At 43.1% G+C, this 16,280-nt stretch overlaps 1 protein-coding gene across 1 annotated transcript in view; it reads left to right on the top strand.

Moving 5' to 3' along the window:
* Positions 1-16,280, top strand: part of LOC127225033 (ubiquinol-cytochrome-c reductase complex assembly factor 1) — an 84,673-nt gene that overhangs the window by 41,865 nt on the left and 26,528 nt on the right. The window contains exon 7 of the mRNA XM_051188310.1: positions 5,406-5,514. Coding sequence (XP_051044267.1) covers positions 5,406-5,514 — 109 coding nt within the window. The remainder of the gene's footprint in view (positions 1-5,405; positions 5,515-16,280) is intronic.

Raw genomic sequence — 16,280 nt, forward strand, 5'->3', positions numbered from 1 at the left:
CTACTTAATTTTTTCTTTCCTAGTCAATTTTAGAATATTAAAAATTGCCTAGAGTAGATACTACTTTAACTGTTTGGGGTGTGTGTGTGTACACGTACATGTCACTTGTCTGTGTGGAGGTCAGAGGACAACCTTGGGTGTTAGTCTTCACCTTTCATCTTGTTTAAGATGGGACCTCCTGGATGTTGTACTGTGTGGGCTAGCCTAGGGGCCCAGGGATTCTCCTTCTCTTCTCACTGTGGGAACGGTGTGTGTAGATGTTACCATGGTGAAGAAAGGAAAAGCCACTGCCATGTGTAGAAAGGGAGACTTAGACACTGGATCTGTGTGTGTATAGATTATATTTATAGGACTCCGGAGGAGCTAGTTGCTGAGAGAGGACTGCTTGGGAAGGGGTAGGAAGGTGTCTTCCTTTCATTCCGTGTATTATCTGTCCAAAGCAGTTACTATGCTGGAGAAGAAGCAGAATTGAATATGATGAGTTAGCTTCAAGGTAGCACCCTACCTTGAAGGATCTGGCCTTGAGCTGCTCGTTGGACATCCCAGGCAGCTGCCCGTTTTACCACGTGGGCCTAGTCTCCAATTCTGCATTTATTTATTTATTTATTTATTTATTTATTTATTTATTTATTTATTTATAAAAGAGAGTAAGTACTAACGTTCTTTACAATGGGACTTTTCTTCTGTTCTTAACTTCCTATAGAGTTTGTTTCATGAACTCAGGGCACATTGATGAACTTTTAGTTAGCGCTAGTGGCTGGAGGACCCTGACAGCACAGGAGCCTTCAGCACATACTTTGAGAGGAGCATTGATTCTTGGTCTTCTAAGGAGATGTTTGCTGTTGAGCTTTATATCAAAAGTGCTTTGCACTGGCCTCATATCCACTGCACTAATTAGGAGTAACTTGAACTTTCTCTTCTTTTGTTGATAGCCTTCAATACTAAACTATTTCCTAAACTAATAGGGCACCAAAGTTAGATAGAGGCTTATAACAAACGTTGCTGTTTACATTTTTCTCAAAAGGCAGGGCAGCATGTATTTCCAGACTGGACAATGACCTGGGATCCACAAAAAAAGACTTCCTCCTCTTGGTCGCTTCCCAGCCTAGGTGATGGTGTTTAATTGTGGGCTAAGGCTGGGAGTGAGAGCTCTCAGGGACTCTTCTGCTCAGTGTCAACATGGTAATCTCACATCTTTTTCTCCCAGTGGCTCTCCGTTGTCTACTTAGCCCAGAGAGGTTCAGACTTTTCTCAGCGTGACTTTACAGAGCCCCTCGGGATTCCTTTGGCCTCACTTTCCAGCTCCTCATCCTCCACCCTGTCACAAATTTAGGTATTCATTGTTCCTTTAACATGTGCTGACTTCTTCCATGGCCTGGTTGCTCCCCATGTCTGTCTTTTGGAAAGCTCTCTTGCCTTTTGTTCTGCCTTCATTTCAGCCCATCCTTTCAAGCCCGTGTATAATGTTTCCTCTCCCATCAAGCTTGCTCAGATCCCATTCATCCCAAAGTGTTCTTTCAAACTCCAGTGCATAGTGCTTTGAGATGCTGCCTTTTTCTTTAACACATGCTTGTTTATTTCTTTATTGTATATATGTACACATGTGTGCACATGTGCCACAGTGTGTAGTTCAAAGGACACGTGTAGTTCAGAGGACAGTTCTTGGGAATCAGTTCTCTCTTTCTGCCATGTGGGTTTGAGGGAGTCAGGCTTGGCATTAAGTGCCCTTAACCACCGAGCCATCTTATCAGACCTTTTTCTGTTGTTTGTATGTGACTTGTTTTGTTTCTCCTAGGAGACATACGGCTTGAAAGCTGGACTCAAGTCTTTGCCATCTCTGTTATAACTAACCATTCTACGATTACCTACATGCAGTAGGAGCTCAGTTCCTGTTCATTGGTAAATTGTCAGTCAGTATGAGAGTACCTTCATTTTATATTACCTTTTTAGCCCAGATGACCACTGAGCTAACCATTATCTTATAATGGCTACAGAAAAAGCTGCGCTGTGAAACCCCAAACAACACCTCACCTCATGTTGATACAGTTAGAAAGTTTATGGTCTGCAACAATCTGTGCCTTTTAAACCCCAGAGGGCAGGTATATTAACAGACGACAGAATTTTCAAATAAATGAAGAATTCCATTACCTCACTGTTACTGTTGATGAATTAGCCTCCTATGACACTTAAGCATCAAAACACATTGCGTGTTTTCAGGTGAGAGGCTGACAAGAACAATTTGATTAACTTTTGGGAAAGTCTTATAAAGAAAGTGCTGTTAAACTTTCGTCAGTGCATTTCTACTTTGAAATATGCTCCCTATTATATATTAATGTCTGGTCCTCATTATTGTCTCAAAGTCTAATATTTTGGGTACTAACTGGGTTTAGAGGCTAAAAATTAGAATGAAAATTCCAACAAATCCACTTGAGATCAGTAGTGAACCTTTAGTCATGCTCAGGGGCTGGAGATACTTAGTAGTTAAGGGAGGCACTGCTCAGGGTCCAGAGATGCTCAGTGGTTAATGGAGACACTGAATGGGGTTTGGAGATGCTCAGTGGTTAAGGGAGGCCCTGCTCAGGGTCTGGAAATGCTCAGTGGTTAAGGGAGGCATTTCTTTTACAAAGGACCTGAATTTGGTTCCCAGCACTCAACTTGGGCTGCTTACAACAGCCTATAAATAATAATGAAAAAGCTTCATGTTCACCAAACATCTATTCCCCTTACTCGAACAAGCTATTTTTCTACATTTTGAAGTTGTCCATCCAGTTACTTAAATCTTTAGATACTCGATGCTAGATGGGCTACCAGGATTGGGTGGCAAGTGCCTTACCTGCTGAGTCACCTGGCCAGCTTGCTTCCTTATCTTTTTTTCTCTCCATCTTCTTAATTTTAATTTTATTTTTAATTGGCCCATCATTATACATATTTATAAATTATACAATATTTTGCCACATGTGTACATTATGTTATAATCAAACCATTATTTCTGTGGAGTAAGAATATTTAAAATCCTCTCTTCTAGCCATTTTCAAGTATATTTCATTATTATTGTAATCTCATTGCTGTGCAGTAGAACAGAACTTTTTTTTTTTTTTTTTTTTTTTTGGCTTTTTGAGACAGGGTTTCTCTGTATTGCTTTGGAGCCTGTCCTGAAACTAGCTCTGTAGACTCACAGCGATCCACCTGCCTCTGCCTCCTGAGTGCTGTGACTAAAGGCTTGCGCCACCAACACCCAGCTGTAACTTCATCTCTTCAGATACGATGTTCAAAATTAGAATTAGTTCCAAGCAGATTTAGGCTCACTTTGCACATTGAGGGCATATTTCAGTTGTATCTAAAAAGAACATTAATTTGGGGTCAGCATCATTATTCTTTTGACTTGCATTGAACGTGTTTTATAACCTTAATTTTTAAAGGCTTTTTTTACACTGGTAGGTGTGGTTCATGTATTCTGAACCCCTGGAGGTTTAGCTACTAGACTCAAGTACAGGACCCCCCTCCCCCCAATTCAGATTATTGTAAGGTGCAGCATTGAGTATTGAGACAGACTTGTGGAGATATTTTTGGTTCATGGTTGGGTCATGTAGCATATTTGTTCTCGTGCCCAGCTTGTCATCTGCCCATTTGATGAGTATGTTTTCTTTTTCCAATTTAGTCATTCACAGATGTTGAGGCAAGTCAATTTGGAATCATTCCATTGTTGCTTATGGATTTTTCTTTTGCAGAGGATTGTAGTGAGACAGGGTCTTGCTCTCTAGCCCAGGCTGGCCTTGAATTTGCAATCTTCTTGTCTCTGCCTCCTGTGTACTGGGATTTGCTTATGTGTGTCTCCATAGCCTGCTCTAACCACGAACCTGCACTTGATTTTATTCTCCTTTCTTCTTTCTTTCTTTCTTTCTTTCTTCTTTTTTTTTTTTTTTTTTTTTTTTTTTTTTTGTTGTTGTTGTTTTGAGGCAGGGTCTTGGTTTGTGGATCAGTCTGGCCTTGAACTTACAAAGATCCTCTGATGGGACTGAGAAGCAGATGCCACTACTCTTCCTGGCTACCTGGCTAGTTTTCTTTTTAAAGATTTATTTTTATTTATGTATATGTGTGTGGTACCCAAGAAGGCCAGGAGAGGGTATGGGATCCCTTGGGGCTACAGTCATAGGCCACTGTGAGCCACCCAATGTTGGTGCTAGGAACTGAAGCCTGCCTCTCTGCAGTAGCAGTGCATGCACGCTTCTAGGGGCTTGAGTTACAGGTGATTGTGGGCCATCTGATGTGGTGCTCAAGAACAGAACTTGGGTCTTTTGGAAGAGTAGTATTTGCTTGCTCTTAACCTAAATATAATATTTTAAATTAATAAAAAATTATATAATTCTTGTTGGGGATGGTGGTATTCACCTTTATAACCCAGCACTCAGGAGACAGAGGCAGGTGGATCTCTTGAGGTTAAGGCCTCCCTGGTCTACATAGTGAGTTCCAGGACAGTCAGGGCTTCATACTGAGATGCTGTCTCAAAACAAAGCAACAACAAACAAAAACAAGCTTGATCTTTGCCTCCAGTGGAATTTACATCTAGTGGAAGAACAGTTTGATAATTATAAAAATGTAATATTCTCAGTTATCTGTATGCTGAACTAATATTGGCCAAGAAAAGTAGAATGCAAACCACAAACATAATTGAAAAAATTCTACATTTCTAGTTATATTTTTAAAGTAAAAAGAAATGGGAGTGGTTTTGGAAAGAATGTTAGTTTTTTAATATGGGTGTATGTGGAGGTGGTAGAGGATTCATGCAAATGAGTGCTCAGGTACATGATGTACCATGTGGAAGGCCAGAGGAAGGTGTTATGTTTCTATTGCTCTGTACCTGAAGCTCACTGTTTGGGCTAAGCTGGCTGACCAGATTGAATGGAGACCAGTTGAATGGAGAATTCACCTGTGATTTATTCCATGTGGGTCACCTATGATTTATTCCACGTGGGAGGGAGGCTTTTGATGTATCCCTGGTTCATGGTGCTTTCATTATCATGTATAACATGCAAGTTTTTTTTTTTTTTTTTCATTTTCTTTCTTTTTTGGGGGGAGGCTATATTTTTGAGACAGGGTTTCTCTGTGTAGCCCTGGCTGTCTTGGAACTCACTCTAGACCAGGCTGGCCTCGAACTCCCAGAGCTCCACCTGCCCCTGCCTCCCGAGCGCTCTTGCATTACCACTGCCCAGTACAAGGTCTTTTCACTGCACACTTGAGATGGATGTCTTTTGTCGTCTTGGATTTTTACGGTGTCTGTGTTATAGCTGAGTTAAAGACCCCAAGGTCACTCCTGAATCTTGATTCAGTGTGCTGTACTAAAATCTCTCTTCTATGAACTGAAAAAGAAATCAGTTACCCAGTAACTCATCTTTGCTTCCTCTTAGGATGTGTCTAGTCCGAATGAAGCAGGAAGGCCGGTCTGGAAAATACATGTGCCGGATCATCGTCCATTTTATGTGGGAAGATGTGGAGCAGCGAGGCAGAGTTATGGGGGTAAGCGTTTGCCTGCAGATGCCGGTCCTGGACAACTGTGATGAAAGAATGTCTGACCGAGTCTCAGGTTCTTTCTTCTTTAGGATGGCTTTGCTTTTGGATTTCTGTAAAATGTTGCCTAATGTCAAAGACACTGTTCAGCTATAATCCTTTTTTTTTTTCTTTTTCCCTCTTGGGAGCCTGACATACCAGGGATACTTGATGGGTTTGTGCACATGATTGTGGTTTGTTGGTATGAGGACATCTAGTATACAGAAGTAGATAGGAAATGGTGGTAGGGAGGATGGAATGGGGAACCAAATGTCTAAGGACACTCACTGCCTTTTAAGTTCATTGGTTGATTGGGTTTTTTTCTTTTTTTATTGAAACATTGACTTATGTATGCAGCCCATGGACTTGCTAAATAGCTGGGTGGCTTTGAACTCCTGTTCTCCTGCCTCCACTTCCTGAGTGGTAGGATTATAGGCATGCACTACCATACCTGACCTCTAAGTTAGTCCTTATGGGAAGATCCTGGTATGGGTCTGTAGTCCTAGGAACTAAAGAAAACTGGTCACTAGCAACCTAGAAGATTTTGCCAAAATACCCATTGAAAATAAATACCTTAATAAACTCAGTAATTAGCCTAAGAGAAGAGAACATAGAATTCACATTACTGTGTGGTACTGGGTTTTATACATGTATGCATAGGTGCATATTTTATTACATATGATCTCATTCTTTATGTACTTTCTTGCCTACTGGGTTTTATACATGTGTACATGTGTGTATATTTTATTACATATAATCTTATTCTTTATGTACTTTCTTGCAACTCTCTTTTTACTCAGCATTGTTTTGGAGGTCTTTCCATCTACATGGGTGTTTAGTCATGGCTGACCTTTGTTACTGTGCTCAGTTTCACATACTCCTATACTGTTGTCTGTTAGCTCCATGAACTTTTGCTCTGTGTAAAATTGCCATCTTTGAGACTTAATACCATGCATGTGGATGATGGTTTCCTCTTGAGATTCTGGATTGAGGGTTTTCTTATGTCTCTGAAGAAACTGTAGTATAGGAAACACTGTAAACATGGGTTTGCCTTTAAGTATTTTTATGGACATTTACATGACATTCTGTGGGGACAGCATGCCATTGGCATTTCTGTTCATTGTGAAAAAATGGTACATAAGTTGTACCTGTTATCATCACCATCTGCCTTGAAGTCATGAGTGAGCTCTCTCTTTTTAATGTGTATGTGTGTGTACCACATAGATGCAGGAGCCCAGGGTGATCAGAAGAGGGTGTTGGATCTCTCTAATTCCTTGACTCACATAGTTGTGAGCCACCAATTGGATCCTGGGAAGTGAACCCAGGTCCTCTTGGAGAACAAGTGGTGTTCATAACCCCTGAGCATCTCTGCGGCCCTGCACTGAGCTCTTTTTATAACTGTCCTCTTTGGTTCGTGCTTCATTTCTCCAACTGTCATGCCTGCTGGCTTGCTTTCAGTCCGGAGAGAGGTCAGCAGGCTAAACGACTCATACAGCTGGAGTTTCTACGTCTTCAAGTGTTTACTACTCAGTTCTGTGGCACGCATTGGACTTGGGGTGGTGTTGGCATCTCAACTTACCCTACTAATGATGGCCAGTAAAACCCTCTGGCCAGCCAAAGCCTTCATGGACTGCCAGGTGTTGCGTTAGTGTCTCTTCCATTAAATGAACCTGTTTGGCTTATCTTTGTTGACTGAACTCTGCTGGCATTGGGGCCACTAGAACCATGTGAGCCACAGCTGTCCTGTCCTAAATAGCTTAATAATCCAGAGATTGCTGACTTCTGGACCACAGGAATTTTTTAATTACACCCTCTCCCACTGACTTTCTCTTCCATATGTAACAGCAGCTGGCACTTTGCACCTTCTCTGTGTACTTTATGTGTGGTAGCCCCTCTCCTTCATCGTAAGCCTTTTTGAGAGCAGGAACCTGTCTCATTCCATTTGCTTATATGGGGAAGTCAAGCGTATCAATAGGATGAGCTGAATGAGGGCACAAAGTAAACTTCAGTCTCTGCTGTATTCTGTTTGTTTGTTTGAGACAGGGTCTCATTAGATAGCTCTGGCTGGCCTTGAATTTACTATGTAGACCAGGCTGGCCTCTTATTCACAGAGATACACCTATGTTGCCTCCCAAGTCTTGTGATTAAAGGTGTGCACCAACGATGCTAGTATATACTGTTTTAAGGTCACATTAGATAAAAGGTACTTGATTCATTCCCTTCTGTATAGTCCTACAGGAATCTTTTCATTTTTTTATCTCCTCCATTTTGTCCTTTTGGATTGTTCTAGATAGTATGCCATCCTATAGGGCAGCATAGTGTTCTTCCCTTTTAGTGTACCTACAGTTCATCTGGTGACCTTGATAAAGTATAAATGATTCAGTAAGTTTCTGACCAGGGCCAGGAAATCTGCTCCTCCCCCCTCCCTCCTTTCTTCTTCTTTCCTTTCTCTCTGTCTCCCTTTTCCAGAGTATCCCAGGCAGGCTTTGAACTCACTATGTAACCCAGGGTGACCTTGACCTTAAACTTCTGATCCTCTTGCCTCCACCTCCCAATGCTGAGATTGTAGGGGTAGGTGCACCATCATTCCATTTTATGTTGTGTTGGGAGTGAACCCAGCATGCTAGACAAGCATTCCACCAGCTGAGCCATACCCTCAGTCCTGAGAGTATTTTCTCTCCTCTGACTCTCTCTGCTACAGGACCTCATGTAACCCAGACTGACCTTGAATTCACTAAATAGCCAAGGATGACCTAGGATCTCTGGTTGTTCTTTTGCTTACCAAGTTCTGGGATTTTCAGGTATTCACCATCACATCCAGTTTAGGGTGTCCACTCTTCTAACAAGCTTCCAGGTTATGCCTGTGTTAATAGGGGTGTGGGAGGTGATAGCCTTACTTTAAAATAGCAAGATATTAGTGATTCCCCAGTAGATGCTCCTAAATTACTTTCATGAAGAGAAATGTCCAAGCTCTGGCTTGAGGTACAAAAACTATAAATGAAAGATGGTGTTTTAAAAATAGAAATTTAGAAGAATTGGGCAGTTACTGTTCTTGCTTTTTATTGTATTTGACACCCTCCTTTCTAACTTGATGGTATAAACAGCACCTTTTCTATAGGAAAAGCAGTTGTATACTAACCCCTTATATTTTGTGAGAGTGTGCAGGTATAGGGGCTTTCAGTATTAATGTACAGCCTGCAACAGCGGGACATGTAACTGTAGTGCCTGTGCTACAATCTGTTCTATTAATCGGGCGAAGGCCTAGAGATTGAAATAAAAGATGAGACAGCGGGTCATCCGTGCAGCTGGAATGCTGAATGCAGAATGCCGTTTATTGAGGGAAGGAGCGGGCTTATACACTGACTCACAGCACAGTGGAAAACAATCAAGGGTCAAGCGTGCAAGTTCTCGGGCTTAGTTCCTCCCCAGCAGATGTGTGTTAGCAAATCAAGAAGAGTACCAAGAACTACTCTGGTGCAAGATGTTCCAGCCAACAGCTTCAGGCTTGCTCAAGCTGCCTCGGGGGTCCATGCTGGGCCCTACAGTAACTTTGAAAAGCAGTAGATGGAAGGGATAGAGTCTGGCTTGGTTCCCCCACAATGGACAAGTCTTGACTTCCTGTACTCCAGTGGACACAGAAGCCGGTCCAAGGTGCTGACTACATGGCTGCCGAGTTTCTTTTCAGCTTTGAAAAACTCCAGATTTGAAGGTGGTAATTTGCAAATCTTTCTGTGTTACTTGGCGTTCCAGGTATACCTCTGTAAGAAAAGTCATAGAAAAAAAGTAAATAAAGCCAGTCAATGTTGTGGTTTTTCTCAAGCCAAAGAATTCTTAGAAGCCATTACTTTGAGTGGATGGGTGTGGCAAAGATCAAGAGCCAAAGGCACCTCATGCAAACTGATGACGAGTCAGAAATTTTAATCAAGAATTCCTTTGAAACTCGAATTCCAATCAAGAACTCATTTGGTATTCCAGTTCTGGTCTCCTACAAGGGGAATCTTTGCTTTTCATCGGCTTCTAAGAAGCCCAGCTGTGGTAGCGCATGGCTCAGACTCATGTGTCATTGGTGAAGCCAGTACAGAAAGCTAACTGCTAAATTTGAGGTTACAAAAATCACATCGATAATTTAGTGTTCTGAGTTTTTGAAAGGAAAAAAAAAAAACACCAATATTTCAATATTTGGGATTTAAGCATATAAATTAGCTGTGAAAATAAAGTTCATTATATCACCTCATCTGGTCTTGTTTTATTTCATTAACTGGGTCTTAAAAACCTTTGTGAGCCGAGTCGCAGCTGAAGAACTGGAGAGCGTTTTTCCTTGGGCCCTTGCCGCACTCCTGAGTGTTGGTAGGAGTGAGAACCAGGACTTGACACAGCTGTAAAAACAGACAGCCCTTTGGCCTCAGTACTTTCCCCGGCTGCAGGCAGCTTTCAGATGTAAATTTCACCCTGCCTCTCCTACTAATGAAGTAAGTTTCTTTTGCTGGGTTTGCACCAGGTGTGCCCAGGCTTGGGGCTAACTGGGTGCTTTACTTAAATTTTCCATTTGTGACATTTCAACCAAACTTCAAAAACAAACAAGAATTAGCTCAAGGCAGTGGCTCAGAGTGTTAATGGTAACCGTAGGCTGGTGAAATGACTTCCTGTCAGTGCTGCTCTGCCAGACATCTCCACCTTATGGCCTACAATGAGCAGGTTTCAGCTTTCCAAGCCAAGGTGGGCAGGGGTGGGGATAAGGCTGTATAGCTAAGGAATTACTAGTTACTCTCATCAGTGGTTCCTATACTCAGTAAGACTTCAGATAGATGACTTCTTGCCAGTGGTGTTCTTGAGTAAGAATGATCCTCCTGTCAGGACCTGGTCCTTTGCTCTTTGCTCCAGAGCTGCCTGATGAGATGGGACAGAGAGAGGGAAGAGCGGGTAGAGAGCCCTGGTATGAACTGGTGTCTTAGGTGAACTTCTGCTTTGTTTACCAGACCTGGTGTTTTGCCTTGCAAAACCCTCTTGGGTCACACTCTGTAGTCGGTCAACCGCTCCAAACTAATTTCCTACGGCGCTTCTTGAACCTTAAGCACACGCCTGGCATTTACTAAGCACTTAGCGAGATCCACATTCCATTCTGGCTTCACATACCCTTCCCTCCAGCCAAGCCAAATGCCTTGCTGCTCCTGTCTTGTGTCTTTTCTTCATTCGGTGTATACACTTAGATTGTCCTCATACTTTACCAGAATGGGGCCAGTCCAGGTCTCTCTTGCAGCAAGTACCATAATAATTTATGTAGCCTTCTTTGGGCTTTTAGTCTTTCTATGTCATAGTTGGCCATGCATGTTGACCATCTTCTAGATGAATTTCTGAGGGTCAGGACCAGATGTAGTCTCCAGAGTGCTTATAATTTTGCCTGTTGGCAGAATAATAAATATCTGAAGACTGGGATAGGTATTGGGGAAAATAGTGTATGAAGATACCTGCTTTGTCCTGAGGATATTTGTCAGCTGTGTTGGTTTGGGGGAGAAAAACTCATTTCCTTTACTGTAGTTTTTAAAATTACATTGATTTCTGTGAATGCCCATGTATATGTGTAACGGTGTGCACATGTCACAGTATGTGTGTGGAGGTCAGAGGACAACTTGCAGAACCCATCCCCCCTTACCATATAGGTCCTGGGGGACTGATCAGGACCTGGCAGCAAGTGCTCCTACTGCTGAGCCGTCTTACCTGTCTCCTACTGTCAGTGTTTATGTTTCTATTTTCTACTGGAAGTGATTGATTTTTTTTAAAGCCCTATCTTACAATAGGGCATTTTATGTTTCAAAAGTGGGATTTGGATATTAACAAGGCTTAGATTTTCTGAAAAATCTCCTTCCGACCTTCCAAGCCCCTCTCCACTTTCTCTCGCCCCATAAAGATTTCCAAAGAGGGCTAGGGATGTAACTCAGTAGTAGAATGCTTGCCCAGCACACATGTGGACTTAAAAAGAAAAAAAAAAAAAAAATCTTAAACTCCTGTTTTACTGGGCTGTGCTTCACATCTCGAGGTCAGGATTAAAACTCGGTGATAAAGGTATTTTCTTTTAACCATAGACATGAGTGATGGGAGTGTGAATAAAGAACACTCTAGACTGGAGACCATGAAAATAAGAATATGTGTTTGTTCTTAGACATCAGTAGCTCCCGTGAAGGTTTTCAAATGGCCTGAGCTATCGGAGCTGGATACTCAAATAGTAGAGTAAATATTAGGAGAAAGATAAATTTTTAGGTTTTAAAAGTTTGTGTATGTGGGTGTATGTGTGTGCTATTGTGTGTGTGTGTGCTATGGTGTGTGTATGTGTGTGTGTGTGTGTGTATGTAGTATTGGGTGATTGTGAGCCACCTGACAGGGTGCTGGGTACTGAACTCAGGTCCTTTGGAAGACCAGGCTCACTCTTAACTGCTGAGCCATCTCTCTAGCCCCAAAGTTAAATTCTTAGAAGGCAAAGTAGTTTTTCATTGGAGGTTGGCTCATGAATTTGAGCTGAGTCCACAAAGGATGTAGCCATGGAGGTGCTCTCTCTGTTCACATGAGGGCCAACCTCCAGTCCTTAAAAGCCAACAGGGGAGCATTCAAGGAGATTTTTGGGCAGTTTTCCAACCCGTTTGGCACTTGCCCCAACCCCTCAGTGTTGGGGATCCAGTCTGGTGCCTTGAGTATGCTGAGTGTATCTAGGTCCGCAGCCTTCCTTTCTGCTTTTTATTTTTAGAACAGGGTCTTGCTAGGTTGCCCAGGTTGGCCTTGATCTTTTTCTGTAGCCCAGGTACACCTTGCACTTTGAGCCTCCTGCCTCAGCCTCTGGGGGAACTTACACACCAGGCTCTGCCCGCTTTGTTTGACCAGGAGTCCTTGAAAGAGGACTGATAACCCTTTCTGTATTTGAAGTGAGTTGCAGCTATGTACTTGGTCATTTATCTCTAGTGCGGTTTTTATGTTCAGTGGGTTCCCGAGGCCATGATATTTCTAAATCATCAGAAACGGGAGCTCTGAACCAGGTGGCGGCCTTTATTTAATCTCAGCACACAGGAGGCAGAGGCAGGTGGATCTCTGAGTTTGAGGCCAGCCTGGTCCACAGAATGAGTTTCAGGACACCCAGGACTGTTAAACAGAGAAACTTTGTCTTGAAAAACGAAAACCAAAAATAAAATAAGATAGAAAGAAAGGGAGGGAGGGAGGGAGGGAGAGAGAGAGAACTCTGTATACAATAGACAGCAAATTGTTCTTCACCGAGTGTATAAAAGTAATGAATTTTATCCCTTTGTTCTCAGTTTACTGAAACAGTCCATGCCCTCTCCCCCCCCCTTTTCTTTCCTATTACATTTATTTCGCTGGATCCCCCTACCTCATAGGATTTGTATAAGGAACAGCGACTTCATTCCTTTTTTTTTTTTTCAAAGTTCTTGCTGGGGACCAGTGAGAAGATGGCTCAACAAGTGAGGGTCTTGGTGCCAAGCCAGACAATTTGAACCACAAGGTGGAAGAAGGGAACCATCTTCCACATGGAGGCTATAATAGACACATGCACCCCTGCACTCACGGGAGAGCTGCTCACACACACACACACACACACACACACACACACACACACACTGCACACATGGGAGAGCTGCTCACACCCCACACGTGCACACACACACACCACATGGGAGAGCTGCTCACACCCTGCAAACACCCCTCCTTCAGTGCTCCTCACTTAGCTCTCCTTTCAAGGGAACAGGCTCCCCTCTGGCCCTTCTTGTGTCTCTTGCCTGGTTTCATTTGCTAGCCCCTGTTCTACAGTCATCATGTGGTTAGAGGGGAGTGCATGGTGGACGTGCTAGCGGCAGGCACAGCCAGCCAGAGTCATTTCCCAGCTCACCTTTCAGGAGCTGCCAATATTTCTTCCAAATAAGTCTCACTCTCAGGAGTCAGAGGACAAATAGCTCCATGAACGCATCCTTCCTGTCTCATATCTGATGTCACCACCTTCAGTTGAGCCTCCTCAACTGAATTCTTAGTCATCCTCAATTCCTGCCCCATCCTCTGCATCTGATTGGCTTGTCGGTTGCATGTTCCAGATGTCTCCAGCTCCTACTCTCACTGATCCATTGCTTCATTTCAGACACCATCTCTGCTTTACTGCAAGTCACTTCTGAAGGGATTCTTGGCTATTCTCATTCCAGGCAGCCCTTCTACCGACTGACTGTCCTGAGCCCTGCATCTGTCCCTTTCATACTAGAGACCTCTGAGTGCTCTCATCACATAGGGGACAACAGCCAAACATCTTGGCAGTGTGTATAAAACCTTTTGTATAGATGCATAAGCAAATGTGTTTGTTTGTTTATTGAGACAGTCGCACTATGTAGCCCTGGCTGTCCTGGAACTTGCTATGTAGACCAGGCTAGCCTCAAACTCACAGAGATCCTCCTGCCTCTGTCTCTTGAATGCTGGCTTAAAAAAAAAAATGAACTGTTGAGATGTTTCTAAAATATTAAAATGTTTAAATGTTTTATTTGCAGTTTTTAAAAATTAAAATACAATTAATTATATCATTTCCCCCTCCACCTCCTAGATTCCCTAGAGTGTTTTGATGACAGAAGCATCAAATGATTTAAGAAAAGAAAAAAAGGGTGTTTAAACCTAAAATAACAAATGTAGGTGCTGGGGATCCAAACTGAGGTCCTTTGGCTTGAGTAGCATGCATTTTGCTGACTGAGCCATCTCCTGGCCCCTGTACAGATCTTTAAAAAGATTAGATTTAAACTTTTTATTTACTTGTGTGTACCTGGTGCCTGAAGAGGCCGGAAGAGGACGTCAGATCCCTTGGACTTGGAGTTGCAGGTAGTTGTGAGCTGCCATGTGGGTGCTTGGAATTGAACCCAGGTCTTCGGCAAGAGCAGCCAGTCTTCCTAACCTGCTAAGCCATCTCCCTAGTGCCCCCTGTACAAATTTGTGAGCTGAAACATTGTGTTGATTTGGGCACGTGACTCACAGTAAGTGGGCTAAGGACTCTCGTGTCCCTGGTGTTGTGTTCGGCAGCGTGCCTGTTGTTATCAATGCTCATTCTTGTTGGGTGAGCATGGATGCTCGACTGTAGCATTATCATCTGGGTAACAGTCGTCTCCGGTCACACCTGGATTTGTTTTTTGTGGCTCTTCTCCCTACCACAAGCATCACCAACAAAAGGTTCGTTATTCTCTCCCCACCCTGCCTCCTGGGTTCTGTGGTTGTAGTCTGAGTCTACTTTGTAGGGGAAATGGGCCTCACACTCTTAGACTGGCGAGTGAGAACCTGCGAGATTCTTTAACTCTTGAGTTTTCAATCCTCGAAGACTGTACATTGCTACTTACACACCACAGATATGGATCAGTCCCTTCCCATTTCTTGGTAAGGAAACTGAGGCTCAGCAGGCTTGCCCCAGATTGTCCAGCTAGCACAGGAAGTGTGAGGACCACAGCTGTGACATTCCTATTTCCAGTATTCCCTGTCACCAACCCCAAAATCCTACCTCATTAGTCTCATTACCATGGACCAAGGGGGCAGCTTTCCTTGAATCTGGAAATACCCGCTTCTTAGAAAGACTCAAGCCTGAAGTCCCTTTTCATTTGGAATTTCTAATCCAGTCCAGCAGGGGTTTCTTACTCAGAACTAATAGAGACTAAGGGGAGAAAAAAACAGGTGCAGATGATACCAGTGATATGTGACTTTGCTCTTTTCCAGCAGTTAGAGTTGGATGTCTCCATATCTTGTGAATTTGCCTCAGTTGATCTCACAATTATTTTTAGAGACTCCTCAGTGTTTTTTTTTTTTTTTTTTTTTTTGAGGAGCAGAACAGGGAGGCTGAACACCAGCTTGAGAGGCTGGGCCAGGAGACTAACAAAGGCAGTATTATGCTGCTCCTGGCAAAGCCAATAAATGAATTCAAGAGACACCTAGATGTGTTTCTAGAGGAGGGCATGATGGGGAGGGGTCTGGTGGAGAATCAGAAATGTGGAACTGAGATAAATTAAAATGGGGCCAGTTTGCTAGATAAAGGGACCAACCATGTCTTCCTGTTCCTACTGTGTTTCAGACTTCTTGTTCTGCACATTTGAAAAGTTAAAAACTAGTCTACACCGTGTACCTCATGGTTGCTCTTTTAAACCCTTTCTCTTTAGGATGAGTTTGCCCCACGACTATTTTGGCATGTACACCAGTGGTTTATTGTCTGACTGCTACATCATCAGATGTTGCTGGGAATCTTAGACTTCCATCCCAAAAGCAGTCTTGAACTAACTGGCCCAAAGAGCACAGGGTTTCTTTCTGAGGCGATGGGAATGTTCTGGAATTAGACTTCGGTGCAGGTATAGTGGCCGAGCTACAATCTGTCCACTAATCAGATGAAGGCCCAGAGATTTAAATAAAAGACAAGAGAGCAGGTAATTCATGCAACAGGAATGCCAGAATGCCGAATGCCATTTATTGAGGGGAAGGAGTGGGCTTACATACTGACTCACAGCGAAATGGAAAACAATCAAGGGTCAATCGCGTAAGTTCTTGGGCTTAGTTCCTCCCTAGCAGATGTGTTAGCAAATCAGGAAGAGTACCAGTAACAACTCTGGGGCAAGATGTTCCAGCCAACAACTTCAGGCTTGCTCGAGGTGCCTCAGGGGTCCATGACGGCCTACATGCAGGTAGGTAACACTGTGAAGTTATGTAAAACCGCTACTTATTCATTATGCATGTGTGCA

Source organism: Phodopus roborovskii, unplaced genomic scaffold (assembly GCF_943737965.1).
Source record: "Phodopus roborovskii unplaced genomic scaffold, PHOROB, whole genome shotgun sequence".
Lineage (NCBI taxonomy): Eukaryota > Metazoa > Chordata > Mammalia > Rodentia > Cricetidae > Phodopus > Phodopus roborovskii.